Source organism: Callorhinus ursinus, unplaced genomic scaffold (assembly GCF_003265705.2).
Source record: "Callorhinus ursinus isolate GAN/ISIS: 27379988/994484 unplaced genomic scaffold, GSC_fseal_2.0 scaffold19, whole genome shotgun sequence".
NCBI lineage: Eukaryota > Metazoa > Chordata > Mammalia > Carnivora > Otariidae > Callorhinus > Callorhinus ursinus.
The window spans coordinates 32,083,023-32,110,285 of NW_027397081.1; the positions used below are offsets into that span (position 1 = coordinate 32,083,023).

The 27,263-nt window shown below is 35.6% G+C and overlaps 1 protein-coding gene across 2 annotated transcripts in view; it reads right to left on the reverse strand.

The window, feature by feature from the left end:
• The window catches only part of ARHGAP42 (Rho GTPase activating protein 42), a 316,467-nt gene that overhangs the window by 66,551 nt on the left and 222,653 nt on the right, over positions 1-27,263 (reverse strand). For both annotated transcript variants that reach the window (XM_073904018.1, XM_025893708.2), the window contains exons 6-7: positions 12,959-13,069; positions 1,239-1,343 (exon numbers count right to left, since the gene is read on the reverse strand). In XM_073904018.1, the coding sequence (XP_073760119.1) occupies positions 1,239-1,343; positions 12,959-13,069 (216 nt within the window). The remainder of the gene's footprint in view (positions 1-1,238; positions 1,344-12,958; positions 13,070-27,263) is intronic.

Here is a 27,263-nt window from a genome sequence, read left to right on the forward strand (position 1 = left end):
CAATTGCCACTTTTGCTACTTAAGCTTTTTTTTTTTCAAATTCTTTTAAACATAAGGACCATAAATTTTCCAATTCCTTACATTCCTCTCTTGTTCTCGAACTTCAGGAATCTTAATATAATTATAATTCATATGGAAATAAATCATAAAAATATTTTGGCCTTTATAATTTTCCCTTTTAATATTTACTAAAAAGGTCCAAATGCATTCCATATTGAAAAACAATCAAATGACTTACATGTGAAACCAATTCTGCTAGAAAATCTAGATTAAATAAAAAGCTAAAACCCAAAACACAAATAGAATAAATCCAATTGCCTATTTCTTATGGGACACTCCAACCCCATAGTTCTATTTACTGAACATCTCATCTCCACAATGGCAAGAATCAGAGAAGCAGTGAAAGACAAGCTTTTTATAGAAAATTAAGTGAAGGCTTTCCAGTTAATTTACTTTGGCCATTGAGCACTAGTTATTCAAAAATAACTTCATTTATACAAAATTCTCAACAAATAGAACTTTCTTATTGGTCAGGTTTGATAATGCAGGAATGGATTGGGTAAGTTTTGTGTGTGTGTGTGTGTGTGCGTGTGTGTGTAATGTAAGTGATGGTTAGCATCTGCAAATCTGAATTTGTATAACTATGAAATCAGATACAAAAAGGATTAGATAACTTTACAAAATAAACTCTAACAGAAATAGGATGTTTACAAATCTCAATTAAGCTTTAAAGCAGTTACTATGAATGCTTAAAACCACATTTAAATTATTAGAAAATAAAAAATATCATATATATTATATACAATTTCAGAGAGGAAAACATTCCTTCAGTGCTCAAATACAACCTCTTCATTCCTTCAGTGCTCAAATACAACCTTTTCATTTCACAAATATAGAAATGTTACCCTTTCAGAAAATAAGACTTGCCTAAGGTCACCCAGTAAAATAATGAGAACATTGGATAAAGGCAAAAGTCCCCAACCTTCCAAGTATCTATTATCTATACCTCAGTAATATTTATTTTTATAAAACTTGCTAGCATAAATTTTTCTAACATAATATTAGCTCCTTCTTGGTATACTTTCAACCAGCATAGAAAAAAGTGTTTTAACAAATTTTTAAATGACTTTTCTAAATTAGATAAATTTTTAAAACACTCCAAGGTTTGGCTTGGTTATAGTTTCTCTGTCACCAACTGATTCACTAAGGAGAAGCAGTGAGAATCGGTATAGTCTTACATTCTGCAAGTTGAACTGAAGCTGTTGCTTATATGGTGCAAATTCCTGGGCGAGTTCATATCCCTCATGGTAGAAAGTAAATAAACCCTGAAGGAATGACAAAAGCTGCAAAAATAGAGAAATGAAAGAAACCATGAAAATGTGTTTTTAAAAAAGATGATCATCAAACATAATAAATTGGGAAATTATATCTCATTCTAAATCCTCAAGCTAATAAATTTTCAACCCCTTTGTTTGGCAAAGCAGACACGTGAGTTATGAATGTGAAATAAACCACAAAAGCTAATTTTTACTTCCTTACAGTGACAGGGACAGTTGTTATAGTAACAACTCTACTATTCAAATGCATTGAAGAATTACCCAGGAAAGACCATTAATAGGGATAAAGACCCAAAGTGACAAGGGTCCTACACCAGAAGAGATTCTAATCCAAGCAGAGAGATAAAACATGTGTAGATGTGAGGAAGACTAAACCAGTAAATTAGAGATAAGGAGTACCCAAGGGAAGGAAAAAGAATTTGGCCAGATAAAATTAAGAAAAGTATCACAAGGTGGCAGTACTGATTCGGATATTAAATAGACATTTTAGCAAATAGTGGGAAGAACTAAGAACAGAGGAAAGAGTTGAGCAAAAACTTGGAACTGGATACAGATTTTTCATATAAAGAGTTGGAATAAAATTCTCTTTAGGAAACCACAATGTCTATTAGCCTTCTAATCCTAAACTCACATGTGCATATTTATTATGGTCTTATTCATAAAGCAAGAATGGATCTCCATGGACTTACAGGACCCAGTTGTTTATATAAATTATAACAAAAATAATTATTTTTTTCATTTAATTCATTGGCATTTTTATTACAAACTTGTGTACCAACTTGATCTCTTCCTACAATAAAGTTAGAAAATACTTTCCAGAAATGGCTATTTTTTTTAATTCAAATAGCATATTATGTCTGTAAACTATTATTTTAAACTAAGGAAGAAACAAAATTTGAAATTTTTATACGTGAATAAATCTCCCACAATTTTCTCTGTCTGGGAAAATAGGGGGATTCAGCTAAGCACCAAATGGTATGTGTGTTATGATTTCCAACAGATAAATACTGGTTCTATCTGAAGACAACGACCTAATGCTTTTCCTCTATAGCGGGTCAACTTCTTACAAAGTTATGTTCATATCAGAAAACACATACTTTCAAGTTGGTTTTAAATTGTTACATTTTAAAGAATTTCCTTCTCTTATTCAACAATTCCTGGTATGTCAAAATATATTGTTTTCCAATTTTAGAATTATTTTACACTGTCAATTTTACATCAACTGATTATTATTATCAAAACTACTCAATAGATTATCCTTTACTCAAATTATGCTACAATATATCTATTGAATTATCCAGTAATTTAAAATATATAGTCTGCACATATTGTGGTCTCATTAAAAAGAACTATACCTTTTACTTAATTGAGATTTGGATATACAGATTTAGAAGTTTTCCGAAACAAATAAGAAAATACTTCTGAAGTACATAGACAACACTACTCTTTGAAATATCCAAATAATAGTTTATAAAGTTGTTTGAAGGATTATTTCATGTTTTAATGTCTATAACTGATCCTTAATTAAACTGTCTTGTTATTACCTAGATATCATAAAAGGAAGATATTCTAATATCATGCTCAGTATACAGGATTTAAACTTATAAAGAAGAGCTTTAAGAATATCTGTAGTAAGTCTTCCTGTAAAACACCAAATTCCCCAAGATCTGACTAAATAAATAAATCTATGGGCATCTTATAACAGAATTCAGATTCACTCAGTAGCAGACAATGCATGCTGAGCACCTATTAGGGAAAGAACAATTTTGAGAGAAGTACAGAGAAATTACCTACAAAGAACAAACCACCTTTTCCTTTCATTCTACATCCAGTTTGGAAGCAACTTTTGAGAAAGTTTAAAAAAAAGACAGCATGTATGAAATAATTGCCAAGAGATGGCAGTAAAGTAAAATTTTTTTAGGTTTGAAGCTCTGCTAGCTCATTTTATCCTCAACAAATTCCATGATGTTAAATTAAGGTAACTTAATAGGACAGCCTGAAAATCTTTAAGAATTGCATTTCCTACATGTCATTTTCTTTGTTGAATCTGCCTGAGTGAGTGGAGCAGTGTGGAAAGACTACTGTCTCAGCTTACCTTAAGATAAACCTGACCTTTTAAAAGAATAATAACAACTACTAAAAACTACTGAAAAGACAAATTAGGCTTTAATATTAAATCACTTTTGGGGCGCCTGGGTGGCTCAGTCGGTTAAACGTCTGCCTTCAGCTCAGATCAAGATCCTGTAGTCCTGAGATGGAGTCCTGCATCAGGCTCCCTGCTCCACGGGGAGTGTGCTTCTCCCTCTTCCCCCTCCCCCAGCCAGTGTGCTCACACTAGTGCTCTCTCTCACATAAATAAATAAGGACCCCAGGATCATGACAGATGCTTAACCAACCGGGCCACCCACGCACCCCAAAACTATTAAATCATTTTTATCATCACTAAAAGCTTATATAGCACTTTATTATTCCCAAGGGTTTTAGAATCAAATTACTATTTGTCACTCCAATAACCCGACCAAATATAAACATTGATACTGCATTTATAGATAATCATTTAGCAAAATAACTACAAGACAGCAAAGGAAAAAAACATTCATAATTCCCCAGCCCATTCATTAATCACCAAGTTTCAAGTCTTATAGACCCACAGTTACCAGCAATACTGTGAATGGCAGAAAAAAGTAAGAAAAGGAGCTGGGGGCTAGCATGAGAGTGAGGGGAAGAACTCTGAAGCAACTGATGCAGTAATTCTAGGACTGTTGCTCAAAATGAGCAGAAGAACTGGGATATAAAGCCTCTTAGAATGGTATGATTCATTCCTTGTCTCCTAAGAAATTAATCACTGAAAATCTTAGGGGATCCACTACCAAAACTACTAGAACCGATAAACAAGTTCAGCAATGCTGCAGGATACAAAATCAATACACAAAAGTCAACTTTATTTCTATATACTTGGAATGAACAATCTGAAAATGAAATTAATTCCATTTATAATAGTTTCAAAAGAATGAAATACTGAGGAATAATTTTTAAGTACAAAATTTATAACTTGAAAAGTACAAAACACTGCTTAAGGAATTAAAGAAAGTTTAAATAAAAGGAAAGTACTTCATGTTCATGAATTAGAAGACCTAATACTGTTAAGATGGCAATACTGCCCAAAATGATGTGCAGATTCAATGCAATCCCTGTGAGAAGCCCAGCTGACTTCTTTATGATAACCGACATGCTGATGCTAAAATTCATATAGAATTGCAAGGGACCCAGACCACCAAAACAATCTTGAAAAAGGAGAGCTAAGTATTTAGACTCACACTTTTCCATTTACAATACTCAATACAAAGCAATGGTAATCAACACAACATGATACTGGCAGAAGTATAGACATTAAATCAATATCTAAGAATTGAGAATCTAGAAATAAGCCCACATATCTATGGCCAACTTATTTTCAACAAGGGCACCAAGACCATACAATGGGTAAAGAATAGTCTTTTCAAACAAGTGATTCTTGGACCACTGGATAACCATATGCAAAAGAATAAAGTTGTAAACCTACTTAACACTATAGACAAAATTAACTAAAGATAAGTGAATTGTATGGTTATGTTGAATTACAGCCCAATGAGACTGCTTGGGGGAGACAAACCATGAGAGACGATGGGACTCTGAAAAACAAACTGAGGGTTCTAGAGGGGAGCGGGGTGGGAGGATGGGTTAACCTGGTGATGGGTAATAAAGAGGGCACATTCTGCATGGAGCACTGGGTGTTATGCACAAACAATGAATCATGGAACACTACATCAAAAACTAATGATGTAGTGTATGGTGATTAACATAACAATAAAAATTTAAAAAAAAAGAAAAACTGTAGAGACAACAAGAAATAACACATAGAAGTTTTCTGTGAAGTTGTAGGATTTATATTTTGTTTTCCTCCATTTGTATTTTTGGCGTAATGTAGTAACAAATTTCTGGTTGACTGAATTCAATTTTCATCCTGATATTCTGATATTATGTAGGCACAGTTTAAAAATCCACTGAAAACAGTACTAAATATATCTTTAAAAAGCAAACAATATATATATGTATATATACTTCACATACACAGAGTACTATAATTCATTGAAAGAAATCCAAATCTCATGTAATACCTCTACATTTGGCTATTGGAACCTTTAAGAAGATTAGAAACACAAGGCAAAGGCAAGGCATCAATTTTCATCCAGTACAAGTGTCCAGCCTGAGTTAAACCTGTACTGTTTGCTATTCCTTACTTGGAGGAAACTTAGAGATAAATATCTTAGATGATAGCCTCAAAATAACTATTGAATGCTTTAAGTTTAATGCAGATATCCAGAGCAATTTATCGAATGGAAATGGAAGAGTATAAAAATATAATCAAATAAATGAGAAAACTGAAGAAAAGAGAGCCAAAGATAAAAAGCAGCCTGGGAAGACAATTTTTTAAAAAGGATGATGAAAGAAAGAACAAATGAATGAATGGACAGACATGGGCATAGATTCAATTAATTAAAAAAAAAAAAGGCAAAACTTTTTGAAATCATGGCATTAGCAGTCAAGAATCTGTGGAGTTCCTGAAGGCAGATTTCCAAGATTTGAAGGGAATGGAATTCAGATGAAGTGGCTGGAGGTAAACTTGCATGGTAAACAGAACAACAAAGAACTGTAGCCAACAAGGTGATTAAAGAAGATGGCTAACAGACAAATGAAAAGATGGTCAACATCACTCATCATCAGGGAAATGCAAATCAAAACTACAATTAGATATCACCTCGCACCTGTCAGAAAGGCTAAAATTAACAACAAAGGAAACAACTGGCGTTGGCGAGGATGAAGAGAAAGGGGAACCCTCTTGCAGTATTGGTGGGAATGCAAACTGGTGCAGCCACTCTAGAAAACAGTATGGAGGTTCCTCAAAAAGTTAAAAATAGATCTACTCTATGACCCAGCAATTGCACTAACTATTTCCCAAAGGATACAAAAATACTAATTCGAAGGGATATATGCCTTCCAATGTTTATAGCAACATTATGAACAATGGCCAAATTATGGAAAGAGCCCAAATGTCCATATGCCCATTGACTGATGAATGGATAAAGAACAATCACAAACTGAGATTTTGTATATATGTGTGTGTGTAGTGTGTGTGTACGTCTGTGTGCACATGCACGCGTGCACATATATATTCATCAGCCATCAGAAAGAATGAACTCTTGCCATTTGCAAAGACGTGGACAGAGCTAGAGAGCATTTTGCTAAGCAAAATAAGAGAAATATGATTTCACTCATATGTGGAATTTAAGAAACAAATGAACATAGGGTGAACAAAAAAAGAGAGAGGCAAATCATTAAACAGACACTTAACTATAGAGAATAAACTGAGAGTTGCTGGGGGTGGGGATGGGTTGGATGGGTGTTGGGTATTGAGGAGGGCAGTTGTGGTGGTAGGCACTGGGTATTGTGTGGGGTGATGGATCAGTGGGTTCTGCACCTGAAACTAGTATTGCACTGTATGTCGACTAACTACAATTTAAATAAAACCTTGAAACTACAAAAATAAAATAAAATAAAATAAAGTCCAACAGAAGCTACATTTAGATAAGGTCTTTACATGACTGATTTCTAACACAAAGTACAAGGGGACGAGTCAACCAAACCAATGCAATGAATTTTTCTTACTTTCCCAAAATTCTATTCACTATCTAATTGCTTTTGCAAATTTCAGATTTTCAGTAACAGTAGCTAGAACTAAATCCAAGGACCAAAACAGATTTTAAGACGTCCTCCCCATCTGAGGACAACTTTATTGTTTCATTTTTGTAGAATGACTGTATTTAGGTTTTCAGTAGGATAGAAATTTAGCCTTTAGTCCTACAGAGTTTTGGGGAAAAAAAATGACATTGTCTTATTTGCTCACTTTAACTTTTCCTAAATTAAATTTTCTATATTAAAGCTAATGAATCAAACTGAGAAAGAACACAAAACGTTTAACTTTCAAGACCTGACTTTAACTTAGCAAGTTTATTGAGTCTCAAAATTATTCAAACTTTAGACAACCCAAAAAGTATTTTCTAATATGCTTCATGATATAATAAGCTAAAAAGCTAATGCATATTAAGCAGATTAAATGAAATTTTCCTTAGCAAAAGATTTTAAAATTAAACTTAACAGACTAAGGGTAGAGTGTCAAAAACAGTATGTTTTAGTTTACATATAATGGTTTATTTTCATTTTTCATATTAATTTTAAACATATACAAAAGACTAAAATGAAGTCTAAAAAGAATACTCTAATAAAGAACATGCTCTTACAGTATTTATTTCTTTAAATATTTTTATTTATTTGACAGAGATAGACACAGCGAGAGAGGAAACACAAACAGGGGGAGTGGGAGAGGGAGAATCAGGCTTCCCGTGGAGCAGGGAGCCCAATGCGGGGCCTGATACCAGGACCCTGGGATCAGGGCCTGAGCTGTTACAGTATTTAGATGTATATTTTAAAGCATGTTAAAATTAAAAATGTGTTTCTGAAACAGTTATATCTGGCTTTGAAGCCACAATTCATCAATATTGTTTTTATATCTAATGCTAACAGTCAATGTGAGAGCTCAATATTAGCTGATATCTTACTGATGCTAATGATGCACCAGGCACTTGCTGTGTGTTATGTGCATTGGATGAGCCTCACCACAATCCTGGGAACTACAATTTTTTCTCCCAATTTACAGATAAAAACCTAAGGCACACAGAGTTTGAAAACCAAGCCAGATTTGTACAGCTATAAGACTAGAGCCAATTCTATCTTACTACCTCTCAGGCATTATACTTGTCTGTCACTACACAAAAAGTGGTATGTCAACTGCAGCCTGGGTGGGGAGGGGACAATTTTTTAAAAAGGATGATTAAAAAAAGGATGGAAGAATGAATAAACGGACAGATAGGTGCACTGATTCAAGCACCTTTACTAAAATAAAGGTCAACCTCATATTTTCTTCTAATTTTAAGGAATTAAAATGACTTTACAATACAATTTTCTGTAGTCATCCATTTTATTTGGTCAGAGCAAGTATCAAGGAAGGACTAATTGTTATAATGAGGTGGCCACTGAGCCAGTACACAGTACTATACAGGACTTCAGCTTTGGGGTCTGGATTCCTGGGTCTCCCTCTCCTTACGTTTGTGATCTCAAGCAACTAACAATCTTCCTGTGACTTAACTTCCTCATCTGGACAAATAACAACTACCTAATAATAAAGCAAATGGGCCATGTGAGATAACACAGAGAAAACACATGACACAGTGGTTGCTCACAAAACATTAGTTCCAGCTAAGTATGCAAAAGGATGTAATCTAAAGATATGCAAACTGCAGCTGAATGAACCATGAGGGAGTTAAGCCATAAAAACTTTCTCTGGTTCTGAGCCACAAACTTTCATGTACCATAATATATTTCAAATACACAGGGCTCAACTCTCTTAGGTAAGCTGTTCATGAAGCTTTTTCTTCTAACCTCTCAAAACTCTCATAAGCTCCAAGCAACTCTGAGAAGTCACCGGATCAAGAGTCAGGAGATGGAGTTTTTCCCTCTCTGATCTTTTCCTCCCATTCTAGACCTGAACTCATATACCTTGTTGGCAAATCTGAAAGGATGAAGTCTAGCCCTGTTTGACAGAAATATAATGTGAATAAATGCAAACCAATGTGAAATTTTAAATTTTCTAGGAGCCACATAAAAAAAATTAAAGTGAAATTTAACATTTTACTTAACACGATTTATCTAAAATATTACCATTTCAGTGTTTAAGCAATATAAAAAAGGTTTTGAGATATTTTACATACTTTTTTGTACCAAAACTTTGCAATCTAGTATGTGTTTTACATTTACAGCCCATCTTAATCTAGACTATCATTTTGAGTGCTCAACAGCCATACGTGGGTAGCTGCTATCATACTGGATAGTGAAGGTCTAGAGATCAGTTAACTATAATCACTTTCTATATAAGATATGATCAATGGGAGGAAGGCCATTAAAATTATATATCTAATGGAGAACTGAGTTTAAAAAAGCTGATTTTCTGTATCTTTTAAAAACAATTATATAGTTTTATAAAAAAATACAAATGTCCCCCATTCTTCTATGTATTAGAACTGGCTTTTCCGTGAAATGACACTGTAGGAATATTTATTTCTAATATAGTAATATCCTCTTACCCAAGGTTTTGCTTTCTGTGGTTCAGTTACCCACAGTCAACCATGACGTGAAAGCAGATCATCTTCCTTCTGACATATTAGGCCAACAGCAGCCTAACAATAACAATATATTGATAATGCCTACATTATTCACCTCACTTCATCTCATCATATAGGCATTTTATCATCTCACATCACAAGAAGGGTGAGTACAGTAAGATATTTTGAGAGAGAGACCACATTCATATAACTTTTATTATAGTATGTTATTATAATCATTTTATCACTAGTTATTACTGTTAATCTTTTACTGTGCCTGATTTATAAATTAAACTTTATCATAGGTACATATGTATGTACAGAAAAAAAAACACAGTATATATAGGGGCAGGACAAGTTGGTTTCAGGCATCCCCTCTTGGAACATATACCTATGGATAAGATAGGTGTACTATTGTACCTCCTGAATATTCTGTAGAAATTTTAAGGCAAGTAGTAAGATCTTGACATTAATTGAAACAATGTAAAATTATCTCAAATATATCAACATTCTTACTTTAGGATATTTAGTGCCAACTATCATTCCCTACTTATAGTTTCTATTCTACTCTATATCTTACAATCTATAGAAGATAGATCCCATCCTTGGGGCATTTTGCTTTAGGGCCAAAACAAGACTGCTAGATTTCTGCAATATGAAACAATAATGCAACAGGAATTAGATTTTCTGTAGAACAAAAAGGGTAAAAACATTAAAGTTTTCCTAAATTTTTTTTATGTTTATACCTCCTGGGAACTTTGTTTTTGAAATTTAAAAAAAATTACTCAAAATTAATTTGTAAATATATAGCCTAAAGAGCAGCATGGCCATGTTTCATTGTTTCCATTCCCATTCTTCTCATTACTGCAAAGGAAATTAAATAGAACCCCGTGGATGAAGCTGTGTGGCTAGAAATGAGAACAAGACTAAACTGATAGCACTATTTTGGTTTGGCCAGACATTCCAGTAAGAAAAATATAGCAGCCAAGAAAATATTTTGGAAGAAGGACAAATTTAACATCAGTTTTGATTGTGATGTCACAAAAAAGGCATGTACTACAGATTTATCAGACCATCCCAGTTTGGGATATGGTAGAGGGAAGGAAGAAAACACATTACAACTGAAGCAGTTTCCACCTCTCTACATGTATTACCAAAGGAATTCACAAATTCTTATCATTCCATCAGTCACCTGTAAGCAAACAATTTTACAGTTTTCTCCTTATATATATGATGTCATCTGACAGAACGGTCTAGTTCACTGTTCCCAGACAGGATACACTATAAAAGAGGCATTAACAGGGTATAATAGACTACCCACATGTCCCTCTCCAGACCTGTCATTCCCCAGGGGACAGAGAGAGAGAGGGGTGGTATTACAGGTGTGAAAGGGTCATTCCAGGTACAAGGAAGAAAAACAACATAGCAGATGAACATAGTATCTGAAAGGAATGGGAGCAGGTAAGAAAGAAGTATGAAAAAATACCATCAGATATAATGGGCATACACCACAAGTTTAATGTCAAGAAGAGCTAAAATTCAGAAATCCTAAGAAACAGGTCCTAAGGAGGAAGTTTGTAAGCAAGTAGAGAGGCTTCAAAAAACCATGGTAGGATTCAGAGGCAGGACTTTGTCAATGAGAAGGGGAAAGGAATTTTAAGTACTGGTCATCTTCCTAGACTGGGGGTTGTTAGGGGTGCCTAGTTCTCAATGAGCCACAGATAAGTTTCAGAAGACCCCCTAACTCATATAAAATTTAATGAGATCCCCAAACATCAACTAACTAAGAGGCTATTAACTCATTCTAAGGAATTTAAGGGCTTAGCTGTTTGGCAAACAGAACTTGTAGTTAAGACTGTTATCCCAAATAAAAGGTAAAAATTAAATCCCTAAGCCTGCACTGTGGTCTCCAGTTCCTTAAATTTGTCTAGCTGAAGCGTTAGACTTGCCAAGTGCCCAGTTTATAGGAAAGAGTCAGGATGCTTCAGCTGGAGGGAGAAGTGAAGCAGAAGTGGCTGGGAGCCAGGCAGGGACTAGAACTCTTCCCAGTCTTTGCCTGTTTCCCACCATTCTTAGGGAATCATTGATGGGTTTCCATCAAGAAATGAATTTCATCAAATATATATTAAAACATGTCTTCTTTTTCCTTCTCCCCAACATCTCCACTAAAATAGAAATAGGTAGCGGTGCCTGGGTGGCTCAGTCGTTAAGCGTCTGCCTTCAGCTCACGTCATGATCCCAGGGTCCTGGGATCGAGCCTCACATCGGGCTCCCTGCTCTGCGGGGAAGCCCGCTTCTCCCTCTCCTATGCCCCCTGCTTGTGTTCCCTCTCTTGCTATGTCTCTCTCTGTCAAATAAATGAATAAAATCTTTAAAAAAATAAAAAAATAAAATAGAAACAGGTATTTTATTTCTTATTATAAACAGATTTTTTAACAACTGACAGAAAAATATGGATTAAATCATCTTTTAGATTATCTATGTATTTAACTATTGTTATCTTTTCATCTCATGGGAATTGAACATTATATATTAACAAAAGATTATCTTGACTTATATACTTACTTTGATTCATCACAGATGATGCATTATGAAGATGTCTACTCAGGCAATACTGTAACTTATTATAGTAGTACTTGGGGAAAAATGCTAAGAAAATGAAGAAAGCTTATAAAGACCAGCCACCTGCTCTCTCCTGTAATGCAATTTACATTAGGGAATCCATTACTTTTTACACTAACTTAAGAAAATAAATGACTTCATAGGTAAGTCAGGCAGATCCCAGCCTTGCAAAAAAGTGGAAGGAAACAAAGGGAGAAATATAACCTTATGTTTTCTCCTTTCACCTAAAGAAATGGGTTGCTTTAGTGGTGAGCTGTATTTACTTAGGTATTAAACCCTTTTAATTTTTTTAATTTTTCCATTCATAAACAATTTTTAAGAGCATTTTTAGGTTTATATAAATATTGAATAGAAGATATAAAGGGCTCTCATATATAATCCTCCAATCTCCATGACACACAATTTCCCCCATTATTAACATCTTTCATTAGTGGGGTACCATTTGTTACAAATGATAACCTAATATTGATACATTATTAACTAACCTCCATATTGTACATTAGGGTTTACCCTTTTCATTGTACATTCTGTAGTTTTGACAAATGTATTCACTATTACAGTGTCATATAGGATAGGTCCACTGCCCTAATAGTGTCCTATACTCTACCTATTTACCCTCCTCTACACTTTCCTTCCCTTTTGTTTTTAAAAAAAAAAATCACAATTTTTAACAGAAAAACATTACAAATTTAGTTTTCATAGGATGTGTTGTAACTACTATTTTGTAAGGAAACTGACACTTACCGGCTCAACAAATTCAAACTTCTTTTTTTCTTGAACCTCTTGAATTTTAAAGACATATTCTAGTGATGCTTCATAAAAATTCTGATGTTCTCGGTCAATCTGTGTATCTGCCTAAGAGTAAAAAAAAAGGCAACTCATGACACAAAGAGTAATTATTGATGGGTTTTATGTAGAGAAAGGACTCAAATCCTGTTCTACTCCAAAATCTTTATTAAAAATTAAGTTCTACAAAAAGTTTTAATATAGCAATTATTGTTATGTTTTGAATATACAGAGATGAGGAAAACACAGTCCTTGCTCACCAGAGTTTATATGATATGGAGTGTGAAGATGGGAGGGAGAGTAAGCATACAACATTCACCATAAAAAATATAAAGAAGGCATATAAATATACAGAAATCTATGGGATCAAAGAAAAATAAACTAAATTCAGGAAGAAAATGGTGGTGGTATGTGTTAAATCCTAAGATGAACAACTGGCAGTAAATAGTGAAAGATAAAAAAAACAGTCACTCCCATGAAAAAGTAAAGAGGCATGAAAGACACTGACAGAGTTTGGCTACAGAGTAAAAAAGTAGAGGACAAAAGGGCGAAACAAGGTTGGCATCACACTTTAAAAAATCTTGGATACTTTGTAACAAATTTGGATTTGAACTGACGGAGAATCATTTGAAACTATTCAGTAGAGTCTCATCATTAGGTGAAGTCTTAGAAAGAGAATACTGGTAGCAGAAACCCCCCCAAAAAATTCAATGGTTCTAGCCTATGAATCATGTTCTATCAATGTTATGCACATTTATTATGCATAACTGCAATAAGGTTCTATTGATAAAGTGTGGGAAAGTGTTATTGAGATAATTCTACCCCCCCTTTTTTTTGATGTTGCCTCTCCTCCATGCCCACTATCGTCTTCTGATGTCCTCTTTAAAACTGATGTTGCTGGAGTGGTGGGGGGTGGGAGGGATGGGGTGGCTGGGTGATAAAACATTGGGAAGGGTATGTGCTATGGTGAGTGCTGTGAATTGTGCAAGACTGTTGAATCACAGACCTGTACCTCTGAAACAAATAAAGCAATATATGTTAAGAAAAAAAAAATAAGATAGCAGGAGGGGAAGAGTGAAGGGGGGGAATCAGAGGGGGAGACGAACCATGAGAGACGATGGACTCTGAAAAACCAGCTGAGGGTTCTAGAGGGGAGGAGGGTGGGAGGTTGGGTTAGCCTGGTGATGGGTATTAAAGAGGGCACGTTCTGCGTGGAGCACTGGGTGTTATGAACAAACAATGAATCATGGAACACTACATCAAAAACAAATGATGTAATGTATGGTGATTAACTTAAATAAATAAATAAATAAATAAATAAATAAATAAATAAATAAATAAAACCAATCTTGATTTAGTAGAGAATCATGATTTTACTTTTCTTTCTCAGTTTTATACTCTTCACTGCCAGCTGAGGTTACTAAAAGCAGATGAAAAGAAAAGAATGGGCTCTCTGGAGTACTAAGTATCCACCAACAATAATTTGGGAATAGAAAATGCTTTGGAGCCATTTTACAATGACAGTTTCACATATAAAATCTTTAAAAAAGATAAAATTAGGTTTGCTGGCTTGAACATCATAGCATATTAAAATTTCATTTGAAACACCTTTAGTAATAATTATTTATTTACTATAAATTTATTTATACAAATAAAAATAACCCAATATTATTAGCACCTCATTAGAGATTTTTAAAGTTGAGAATTCCAACTTTCCAAACTAATATACAAAAGAAAATATAAATCAGGTAGAAAATTTGGACCAGAAGCTTCTCAGCTCCTAGAAAATAGTTTAGGATATATATACCAACAAAATCAGCATTCCACATAAATCGTTATACTTTCTTCTTATCACTGTTTAGAAGAACACAGTATTTACAGAATGAATGGTAAGGAGGTATCGTGGTGGTATGCTAATCAGTGTTTAACAACTGGGTTTCTGGTGGGAATGCCTGATTTGCAGTATATGCTGGTTTCTGTGGTGTAAATATTCCCAAAATAGCCAGTTCCAAACCACAAACCTAGTATCACTGAATGTGGAAGTTAGAAAATCAGCTCTCCAAAAGACAGCTCCAGCACAACACTGGGTGTAAAGGATGTGAGAATATTTCAATCTCAAAGATAACATTCTATGCCACGAGTTACCTCTGAAGCTTTTCTTTACTTTAAAAAATAATGACAGTCACCGGGTGTTATGCACAAACAATGAATCATGGAACACTACATCAAAAACTAATGACGTAATGTATGGTGATTAACATAACAATAAAAATTATTTTAAAAAATGACAGTGATTGTATAGACAAGCACATAGGAACAAACTAAAATGTTGAGACACTTTTACAGCATAAGATGGCTATTTGTGGTCAACAAAGCTGTGAAAAAGAGTTAAGCACAGCAGTCATGAATGCTCAACTGAAAGGCCTGTTTACAAGGCTGGTCCTTGCTGGCATCTGGGAATGTGGATTTCAGGAGGGTACCTTACCCTAACAGGTAAGAGTAGCTCACTGTGCCTAAATCGTGCCAACAATATGATTTATTCTGAATGCCTGTTTTCCCTCTGGGAGTCTGGAATTTAAGGATATGACAAGCAGAGAGTACTTATGTGACCAGCCCCCTATAAAAACTGTGGGCACTTGGTCTATAGTGAGCTTCTAATAGACAACATTTTACATGTGTTGTCACAACTTATGGCTGGGGGAATTAAGCATATTCTATCTGTCTCCGCTGGGAGAGGACTCTTGGAGGTTTGTGCCTGCTTTCCCCCAGTTTTCATTCTATGCACTTCTGCTGATTTTTCTTTATATCTTTTCTATAATTAATCATAGTAGTGAGTCCTCCTAGCAAATCACCAAACTTAGGAGTAGTGTGGGGTCCCCTGACCTAAGAGTATTAAGTAATTTCCTCAGAAACTTATTGTCATGCACAATCTCATGTCATCAAAAGACGGGGAGTAGGGGCACAAAGAGGTATAAAAGAAAATAATTGTTTTTACCGTTTGCCAGTAATAGATGTTTTCCATCATCTCCAATCTAAACAACTATATTCAAGGGACACCTGGGTGGCTCAGTCGGTTAAGCGTCTGCCTTCGGCTCAGGTCATGATCCCAGTGCCCTGGGATCGAGTCCCTCATCAGGCTCCTTGCTCAGCAGGGAGCCTGCTTCTCCCTCTGCCTGCAGCTCCCCCTGCTTGTGCCCTTGCTCACTCTCTCTCGCCCACGCTCTAACAAATAAATAAAATCTTTAAAATAAAATAAACAACTATATTCAATATACCAAAACTGCTTTGAAAAGTCATCCAGAATGTACAGAGCTTAAGGAACACTACAGCTTAATTACTTTCCAGTACAAGATTTGGAAAGGCTTTCTTTTATTTAAGATGACTCCGTTTAGTATTTAAGCTCAAAGCGTGTGGTTCGCTAGAAGGCACTTGCTCATATATCCACTAGCAACTGTTGCTATGTATTTTGTACTGGGTAAGTAGGATAACCATGTACTTTATCGTCCCAACTTTTAAAACTGAGCGGGAGCATTAGGAATATTTATGCCAGAACAATATGTATAAACCGCTGTTTATAAGACAAGGGGGGCAGTAAAGTCATCCTGCTCAAAAAAAAACAAGTTAATTTCTTAAGAAAACCATACTGTTCTGCAGATATATAAATTCTTCCCCAACTACAATAAGCTACCTACATCAACTTAAGGAAAAAGCTTCATGTGGTATTTGTCAAATCACCTCCAGAGCAGAAAGAATTTAAGCTGGACTCTGAAAAATGAAGAGGTTTAGAGTAGGTGGAGATAAAAAAGAGAGGAGTTTGAAAGAGGGAATAGTGTCAAGAAAAGTTATGTTTCAGTAGATTGCGTGGTTTGGAATAATAAGAAACGAGAGTTAAGGCATAAGATAGGATGAGAGTAAACTTCATCATATGGACAGGACAAAAGCTTGAGGAAGATGTTGATTTGCCAAAGCAGCATTTCAAGAAGATTAAAGTGAGGACAGTGTAGAATATATTGATAAAAAGGCAGGGCTGAGTGCATGTAATGATAAAAGACCACTTCTTTGATAGGGGTAAAGGTGTTTATATATCCCAGTAAGAAAGAGAAATTGAAAGATGTGGGTGTGAGAAGCAAGGGGGGAGAAAAAGTTGAAAGATAATTTTGATAACAAGAAATAATACCAGCATTAACAGAGAATTAAAGAAATGAGAAGTAGGAGCAAATTTGAGAAAATCATGATGGGAAATATCACAAGGTCCCTAAGAATTGATAGCCTGAAGTCCTGGGAACCAGCAGCAGGTAGTGCAGGTGGTAGGTTATGAAGAAATCATGACCCAGGAGACATTCATTAAGATGCTACAGAGAGTACAGAAGAGATTTCAGGGACACATACACTATAACAATAGAGGCATAAAGATAGAATCTAACGGATTTAGAAGGTGGGGATGAGGAACCTGTTGAAAGACTATTCAGTGATATGTGGAAAACCAAAATCTGAATTTCTCTAAGAAACTCTTTTTCTCCTTTTTTTCCGGATTATAAAAGAAAAATATATTCATTATTTTAAGCTTACTCATTATCCATTATTAAAACATAAATGTAAAAATAAGAATTATAATCCTACTGTTAATATTTTGATATGTAACATACACAAACATAAATAAACCTGAATAATACTGTACATTCTGGTTTAAACTCTACTTTTTTCCCCTACTTTATGTAATGAATATTTTTCAATGTCTTTAAATAATTTGCAAATAGAACTTTTTACAGCCATATTACATTCCATTTCCATCAAGCTATATTGGTATACTTACTCCAATCATTCATTTGTGCCATTTCAGACGTTTCTAAATTTTTACACTGTGAATAACTCTTGCATCAACATATTTATAAAATTTATTGTTTTGCTCATGACTGATAAGTCCTCCTAAGTAAATTCTGGCCAACATAAATCATTTCAATTATCTTGCACACTTAAACTTTGTTGAAGTAAGTTGCCAAATTTACCTCAGGATTGACTGAGTTTATGTTCCCACTAGAAAAGCAAAAGTGTACTCAGTTTCGCATACCTTCACTAACTTTCTCATAAGTTATAATTATATCCTGCTGCAATTACTAAATTGCAATGTTTTCTTAATACATGTGATATTGAAACTTAAAATATTTATATAAAAAAAGAAACTTAAAATACCTATCAAGGTTTATATTTCTTCTTTGATGAAATATCCTTTTATATTCTTTTTAAAATTTTCAAAATTTTAATTACAGTTAACAGATAGTGTTACATTAGTTTCAGGTGTAAAATACAGTGGTTCAAAAATTCCACACGTCACCCAATGCTCATCAAACAAGTGCACTCTTTGATCCCCACCATCTATCTAACCCATCCTCCCACTCACCTCCCCTGTGGTAGCCATCTCTATAGTTAAGAGTTTGAATCTTGGTCTCTCTCTCTCTCTTTTTCACCTTTGGTCTTTGTTTCCTTTTTAAGGTTTGTATTTATTTCCAGTTAACATACAGTTTACGATAGTGATTCAACACTTCCATATATACTGTGTTTCTTAAATTCCAAATATGAATGAAATCATATTGTATTTGTCTTTCTCTGACTGAATTATTTCACTTAGTATTATACTCCCTACCTCTCTCCACATTGGTGCAAATGGCAAGATTTCATTCTTTTTTATGACTGAATAGTATTCCATTACACACATACACACACACACACACACACACCACTTCTTTATCCTTTCATCAGTCGATGGACACTTGGGTTGCTTCCATATCTTGGTTATTGTAAATAATTCTGCAATAAACAAAGGGTGCATGTATTCCTTTGAAGTAGTGTTTTTGTTTTCTTTGGGTAAATCAGTAGCCTGATTACTGGATCATAAGGTAGTTTTATTTTTAACTTTTTGAAGAACCTCCATCCATGTTTCCACAGTGGCCACATCAGTTTGCATTCCCACTAACAATGCGGAAGAGTTCCTTTGTCTCCATATTCTCACCAACACTTGTTTTTCCTATTTTTGATTTTAGCCATTCTGACAGGGTTGAGGTGATATCACATTGTAGTTTTGATTTGCATATCCCTCATGATAAGCGATGATGTGCATCTTTTCATGTTTCTTTTGGCCATCTGTATGTTTTCTTTGGAAAAATGTCTGTTCGTGTCTTCTGCCCATTTTTTAATTGGATTATTTGGTTTTTGGGTGCTGAGTTTTATGGGTGCTGAGTTTTACAGTTCTTTATATATTTTGGATACTAACACTTTATCAGATATGCCATTTGCAAACTTCTTCTCCCATTCCATAGGTTGCCTTTAGTTTTGTTGGTTGTTTTGGTTGTTTCCTTTGCTGTGCAGAAACTTTTTATTTTTGATGTAATCCAAAAGTCTATTTTTGCTTTCATTTCTCTTGCCTTAGGAGACATCTTGAAAAATGTTACAGCCAAAGTCAGAGAAATTACTACTGATGTTCTCCTCTAGGATTTTTATGGTTTCAGGCCTCATATTTAGGTCTTTAATCCATTTTGAATTTATTTTTGTGTACAGTGTAAGAAAGTGGTCCAGTTTCATTCTTTTGCATGTTGCTGTCCAGTTTTCCCAGCACCATTTGTTAAAGAGACCGTCTTTTTTCCCATTGGACATTCTCTCCTCCTTTGTCAAAGATTAAATGGCCATATAACTGTGGGTTTATTTCTAGGTTTTCTATTTTGTTCCATTGATCTATGTGTCTGTTTTAGCACCAGTACCATCCTGTTTTGATTACTACAGCTTTGTAGTACAACTTAAAGTCTGGAATTGTGATACCTTCAAGCTTTTGTTTCCTTTTTCAAAATTACTTTGGCTATTCAGGGTCTTTCATGCTTCCATACAAATTTTAGGATTATTTGCTCTATTATTTTCTGTGAAAAATGCTGTTGGTATCCTAATAGGGACTGCACTGAATGTGTAGATTGCTTTGGGCAGTATAGAATGTTAACAATATTTGTTCTTCCAGTTCATGAGTATAGAATGTCTTTGCATTTCTATCATCTTCAATTTCTTTCATCAGTGTTTTTAGTTCTTAGAATACAGGTCTTTCATCTCTTTGGTTAGGTTAATTCCTAGGTATCTTACTATTTTTGGTACAATTGTAAATGAGACTGTTAATTTCTTTCTGCTGCTTCATTATTGGTGTATAAAAATGCAACAGATTTCTGTACATTAATTTTGTATCCTGTGACTTTATCGAATTTATCAGTTCTAGGAGTCTTTCAGGTTTTCTATATAGAGTATCATGTCATCTGCAAATAGTAAAAGTTTTACTTCTTCCTTACCAATTTGGATGTCTTATTTCTTTTTGTTGTCTGATTGTTCTGGCTAGGACTTCCACTACTATGTTGAATAAGTGGTAAGAGTGGACATCCTTGTCTTGTTCCTGATCTTAGAGGAAAATCTCTCAGTTTTTCCCATTTGCTGTGGATTTTTCATATATGGCCTTTATTATGTTGAGGTATCTTCCCTCTAAACCTACTTTGTTGAAGGTTTTTATCATGAATGGGTGTTGTACTATGTCAAATGATTTTTCTGCATCTGTTGAAATGATCATATGGTTCTCATCCTTTCTCTTATTGATGTGATGTATCACATTGATTTGTGAATGCTGGATCAGCGCTGCATCCTGGGAATAAATCCCATTCAGTTGTGGTTAATGATTTTTTAATGTATGGCTTCTGTTTGCTAGTATTTTGTTGAGGATTTCTGCATCTATGTTTCTCAGAGATAATGGCCTATAGTTCTCTTTTTTTGTGTGTGGTGTCTTTATCTGGTTTTGGTATCAGGGTAATGCTGGCCTCCTAGAATGAATTTGGAAGTTTTCCTTCCTTTTCTATTTTTTGGAATAGTTTGAGAATAGTTATTAACTCTTATTTAAATGTTTGGTAGAATTTGCCTGTGAAGCTATCTGGTACTAGACTTTTGGCTTTGCAAATTTTTTGATTACTGATTCAATCTGTTTGCTGGTTATCAATCTGTTCAAATTTTCTATTTCTTCCTGGTTCAGTTTTGGTAGGTTATATGTTGCTAGGAATTTATCCATTTCTTCCAGGTTGTCCAATTTGTTAGCACATAGTTTTTCATAATATTCTCTCATTATCGTTTGTATTCTGTGATATCAGTTGTTACCTCTCCTCTCTCATTTGTGATTATGTTTTTTTCTTGATAAGTCTGGCTAGAGGTTTATCAATTTTATTGATATTTTTTTAAAGAACTAGCTCCTGGTTTCATCGATCTGTTCTAGTGCTTTGTTTTTATTTTTTTAAGTTTCTAAATCATTTATTTCGGATCTAATTTTTATTATTTCCTTCTTTCTGTTCATTTTGTCTATTTTCTTTTGCTCGCTTCTTTAGCTGTAATGTTCAGTTGTTTATCTGGGGTTTTTCTTACTTCTTCAGGTAGACCTGTATTGCTACAACTTCCCTCTTAGAACTGCTTTTGCTTCAACCCCAAAGTTTTGAAGCATTGTGTTTTCTTGTTTTTTGTTTGTTTCCATGTACTTTTAAATTTCTTCTTTGATTTCTTGGTTAACTCACTCACTGTTTAGTAGCATGTTATTTAACCCCCATGCATGGGTGGTCTTTCCAAATTTTTTCTGTGGTTGATTTCTTGTTTCATAGTGTTGTGGTCAGAAAAGATGCATGGTAAGAATTCAACCTTTTTTAATTTGTTGAGGCATGTTTTATAGCCTAATATGTGATCTATCCTGGAGAGTGTTGCATGTGCACTTAAAAAGAATGTGCATTCTGATGTTTTAGGATGGAATGTTCTGAATGTATCTGTGAAATCCATCTGCTCCAGTGTGTCATTCAAAGCCATTGTTCCTTTGTTGATTTTCTGTTTAGATGATTTGTATTTTGATGTAAGTGGGTGTTAAAGTCCCCTACTATTATTGTATTATCATCAGTTAGTTCCTTTATGTTTGTTATTAACCATTTTATGTATTTGGGTGCTCCCATGTTGGGTGCATAATTATTTACAATTGTTATATGTTCTTGTTGGATTGTCCCCTTTATTATTATAGAGTATCTTTCTTTGTCTCTTGTTACACTATTTGTTTTAACATTTACTTTGTCTCAATGTAAGTATTGCTACACCAGCTTTCTTTTTTTGTTGTTCTTGTTTTCATTTTAATATTTCCAAAATGTAGCGTCAGGACCAAAAACACTTTGTACCAAAGTGGAGAAACCTCATCTGTAGTGAATTATATCTCATGAATGATTTCAGAGATCTGATTTCTTATCAAATAAGAGAGGGAGCATTATCCATTAATGACCTCTGGGATATGTAATCTACAAAGCTTAGGTTATTGTTTTATAGCCAGCCATATTAGAAGCTAGAGTAAGGATCCAAGAGATGTGAACTCAGGACCATCTTAACAGATAATCCATCAATTAATTAATTTATTTATTTATGTAAACAATGCCTGATTACTTGGGAGGTGTGAATTAACCCATCGGCAAACACTAAACATGATATGAGATGTTTCTCATTCTCTACCCAATGAGGCATTTTAGAAAAGAACTACATTTGGGGCTTAAATTTGTCACTGTATAAAGGGAGACTCTCAGATGACAGGGAATGAAAATCAAGAATGGGCTAACTCTTTCATTCTTAGGTTTATTCAGACATCATTTACTGGCTGCCTACCATGAAGCAGGTGTTGGGTATATGAAGATGAAAGACATTCGAGTCTATTCTCTTCACCTTAACTTCCCCTGAATCTTGATCTTTAAGAATCTTTTTTTTTTTAACTTAGCAAGCTTATTTTTCTTTTCTTTTTTTTTATTTTATTATGCTATGTTAATCACCATACATTGCATCATTAGTTTTTGATGAAGTGTTCCATGATTCATTGTTTGCGTATAACACCCAGGGCTCCATTCAATACGTGTCCTCTTTAATACCCATCACCAGGCTAACCCATCCCCCCAACCCCCTTCCCTCTAGAACCCTCAGTTTGTTTCTCAGAGTCCATAGTCTTTCATGGTTCATCTCCCCCTCCGATTTCTGCCCCTTCATTTCTCCCTTCCTACTTTTTTTTTTTTTTAACATATAATGTATTATTTGTTTCAGAGGTACAGATCTGTGATTCAACAGTCTTACACAATTCACAGCGCTCACCATAGCACATCCCCCCCCAGTGTCTATTCACCCAGCCACCCCATCCCTCCCACCCCCCACCACTCCAGCAACCCTCAGTTTGCTTTCTTTTGATATCCATTTGCATCATAGATGTTTCTTCATCCCCTCACTTTCAATCTGCAGGTGTCTTTAGGTGTAAAATGAGTCTCTTATAGGCAGCATATTGATGGGTCTTGCTTTTTTGTCCATTCTGTCACAATGTCTTTTGATAGTGTGCATTTAGTCCATTTACATTCAAAGTAATTATTTATAGATATGTATTTATTGCCATTCTATTACCCGTTCTGTTGTTTTTTCTGAAGATTTTCTCTGATCCTCTGTCTTTCTCTCTTTCATGGTTTGCTGGTTTTCTTTAGCGATATATTTGGATTTCTTTCTCTTTATTCCTTGCATTTGTATTAGTGGTTTTTGATTTGTGCTTACCACTAGGCTTGTATATAACATCTTCCGCACATAGCAGTCTGTATTAAGATGAACCCGTTCTTTACTCCTCTCCTCCCCATGTTTTAGGTATATGGTGTCATGTTTTACAACCTTTTATTTTGTGGGTCTTTGACTGATACTTTACAAAAAATATTCATTTTTACTGTGTTTTGTTTCCTTCCTTCATACTCCCACTTATGGTTTTTCCTTTCCATTCAAAGAGTCCCCCCTTCAATATTTCTTGCAGGACTGGTTTATTGATCACAAACTCCTTTGGTTTTTATTTGTCTGGGAAACTCTTATCACTCCTTCTATTCTGAATGATAGCCTTGCTGGTTAGTTTTCTTGGCTGCACATTTTTCCCATGTAGCACTGTGAATGTATGATGCCACTCCCTTCCGGCTTGGAAAGTTTCTGTTGAAAAATCCAATGATTAGCCTTAATCAGGGGGTTTTCCCTTGTACGTAATTGTCTTTTGTCTTGCTTCTTTGAATTTATTTTTTTTAATCACTGTGTTTGCCATTTTTATCACAATATGTCTTGGTGTGGATCTGCTTTTGTTGATTTTGTTGGGGGTTCTCTGTGCCTCCTGGATCTGGGTATCTGTTTCTTTCCCAGACAGGGAAATTTTTAGCTATCATTACTTTGAATAAATTTTCTGACTCCTTTTTTCTCTCTTCTGTGACTTCCATATTATTATTATGTTTGATGGAGTCACTAAGTTCCCTAACTCTATTCTCATTTTGCATAATTCTTTTTTCTCTTTTTTGTAGTAATCACTTGATTACTTTCCATTACTCTGATGTCTAGGTCATTAATTTGTTCCTCTGCTTCTTCCATCCTGCTGTTCATTCCATCAAGTGTGTTTTTCATTTTGTTTAGTGAGGCCTTTATCTCTGCTATGTTATTTCTTATCTCTATGTTAAGGGTCTCACCGATGCCTTCCACTCCTTTCCCAATTCCAGTGAGTATCTTTATGATCATTACTTTAAATTCTCTATCAGCCATGTTACTGATCCCTGTTTCACTTAGATCTCTGGCCATGGCCTTGTCCTATTCTTTCATTTGGGACAAATTCTTCTGTCTTCTCATTTTGTCTAAGTTTCTGAGCCTGTGTTAGGAAAGTCAGTTACATCTCCTGTTCTTGAGGGTAATGGCCTCATAAAGAAGAGGTCCTGTAGTGTCCTATACTTGTGGTGTCCCCTATTTCCAAGGGTCTGGCACTTCTGGGAGTGTCTCCAATGTGTACTGCACATGCTCTGCTGTTGTGTCCTGGCTGTTTTATCCTTCAGGCCAGTCATCAGCAGATGCTCTCTTTGCCTGTTCTGGAAAGTGTTTGGTCCCTGGCCTGAATGTGGTGCCTTTCAACTAGGTGTGCTCTTGGTCTGCATGTGAAATGAGACATACTGCCACTGCCACCAAAACCTAGTCTCCCCAAAACTCCTGCAACTGGAGATGAGGGTTGGCAGGGATTTTGGCTGACCTTCTACAGGTGGGGGCCTGCCATTCTGGGACCATGGCAAGCATAACTGGGAAGGGTGGTTCCACTGGAGTGGGAGGGGGGCATACAGGGCTTGGGTAAGCAAGGTAGGTAGTGTCTGCTGTGCAGTGGTTCCCACATGTGGCCCCGTGCTTATGCCAAAGCCCAGGGGAGGGAAATGGTGCTTGCCAGTTCCTTTGTTCCTGGAGGGGTTTCTTTGTGAATGTTGCCTTGTTGGCACATATTCTGAGATGAGCAAATAACCTCTTCAGTGGGTGCCCCAGGTGCTTTTCAGATCACTGTTTCCGTACTGTCAACAAGCTGTTTGCCCTGCCTTCTCTCCAAGAGCAATCCCAATGCCTCCAGGCTCTCCCTCAGCCAAGCCTACTGACCTAGCTTTAGAACTCCAGGCTTTAGGGGCGCCTGGGTGGCTCAGTCATTAAGCGTCTGACTTTGGCTCAGGTCATGATCTCAGGGTCCTGGGATCGAGCCCTGCATCGGGCTCCCTGCTCGACAGGCAGCCTGCTTCTCCCTCTCCCACTCCCCCTGCTTGTGTTCCCTCTCTAGCTGTGTCTCTCTCTGTCAAATAAATAAATAAAATCTTAAAAAACAAAACAAAACAAAACAAAACTCCAGGCTTTAAGCCCCATTGGTTACTGGAACTTATGAAATTCAAAATTCAGCTTCTCTTGATTTCCAAGCCAATTTCTATGGGGATTTGTTTTTCCAGTGTGCTCCCCCCATGTGTTAGCCTGTCTCTTGCCCTTCTCTGTGACCATGGCTCCCCTCTACCCCAACCACAATGGCCATGATCCATTTTTTTCCCCAAACTGTGTCTCTGCACTTCCTACCTTCTTTGATGTGGCCTCTTCTCTACCTTTAGTTGTGGAGTTTGTTCTGCAAGACTTTGGGTCAAATTCTGGGTATTTAGCATAATTTGATAGCTATCTAGTTGATGCATGGGATGAGGCAAGCCTAGGGTCCTCCTATTCTGCCCCCCATCTTCCCCTCCATTTTCTGCTTTTTTCAATTCTTACTTCATATTTTTGCACTGAATACTTTTTCACACTGATTTGCAAACTTGTATATAAGAGATAGTAATCCTGTGTCATATGTTGTACAAATTCCCTAACATTTACCTTTTAACTTAATATATTTTGAAATAAAGATTATTTTGATGCATTCTGGTCTTTCTACATTTCCCTTATGATTTTTTTCTCTTATTTCATACTTAGAAATTATCCAACTACACATCAAATATTACTTATTTTCATTCACTATAAAGTCTACAATCTTAACAAGTCTGTTTCTAATTCTGCTTACTCCAATGATCCATCTAACTGATAGCCTTGTAGCTTTATCAACATGAGTTGACCCCTAATTCAGTCCTGAAAACGGGCAACCACTTATTTTCTATGAACAAGGCAATGAAGAGTCAGCTGTGCAGGTGAGAAGGCACAGAGTAGTCTTTCTGAAAACAATAAGCTTGGTGCTGACAGAAGTACCAGAGCTGCTCTGGAAAGGAACAGGGCTTACAGAATTAAACACAAGTATGGCAGCATCTCCCTACAACAGGTTTGATTCCTGGAAGGGCAGAGGGGGAAAAAAAAAGGCACATTTTTTTCCTCGTCTACATTATGTGCTCTGAGGAGCTGCTCTGGCACAATTTGTGTTCTATTGTGGGCTATGGCTCCTGGAAAAGAAGTATGTGCATGTATGCATGCATGCATGTACATGTGTGTAGTGGGGCAAGCAGAGGATGCTGCTAATCATATTATAGGTTTTTCCAGGCTCCAACTAAATACAGAACCAGAACAGATACTCTCTTCTACCACAGCCTAAGCGATTGAGGGCCACTAACAAGCTAATATTAAATATAGAGTTAGGTTGTCAGGGAAAACTGAAGTATAGCCTCTAGAAGATTTTAAAATTAAGCAATGTCTAAGTGTGGCCTCTCACACTCACCAAGAATCTGAAGAAAATATAACCCTTTAGAGACCCTAAAAAGCACCATTGCTTTAGAGGCAGTGAATTTTTAAAATGGCACCTGGCCATAGCCCTTGGCATGGCAGATAGTGGTGTACTGGTGATAATTAGGCGAGCCTTTCTTCACATGACTGTATCTATACAATTCATTCTCTCCTAGGTTTGTTGTAGTATAATGCTCAAAGAGGTACA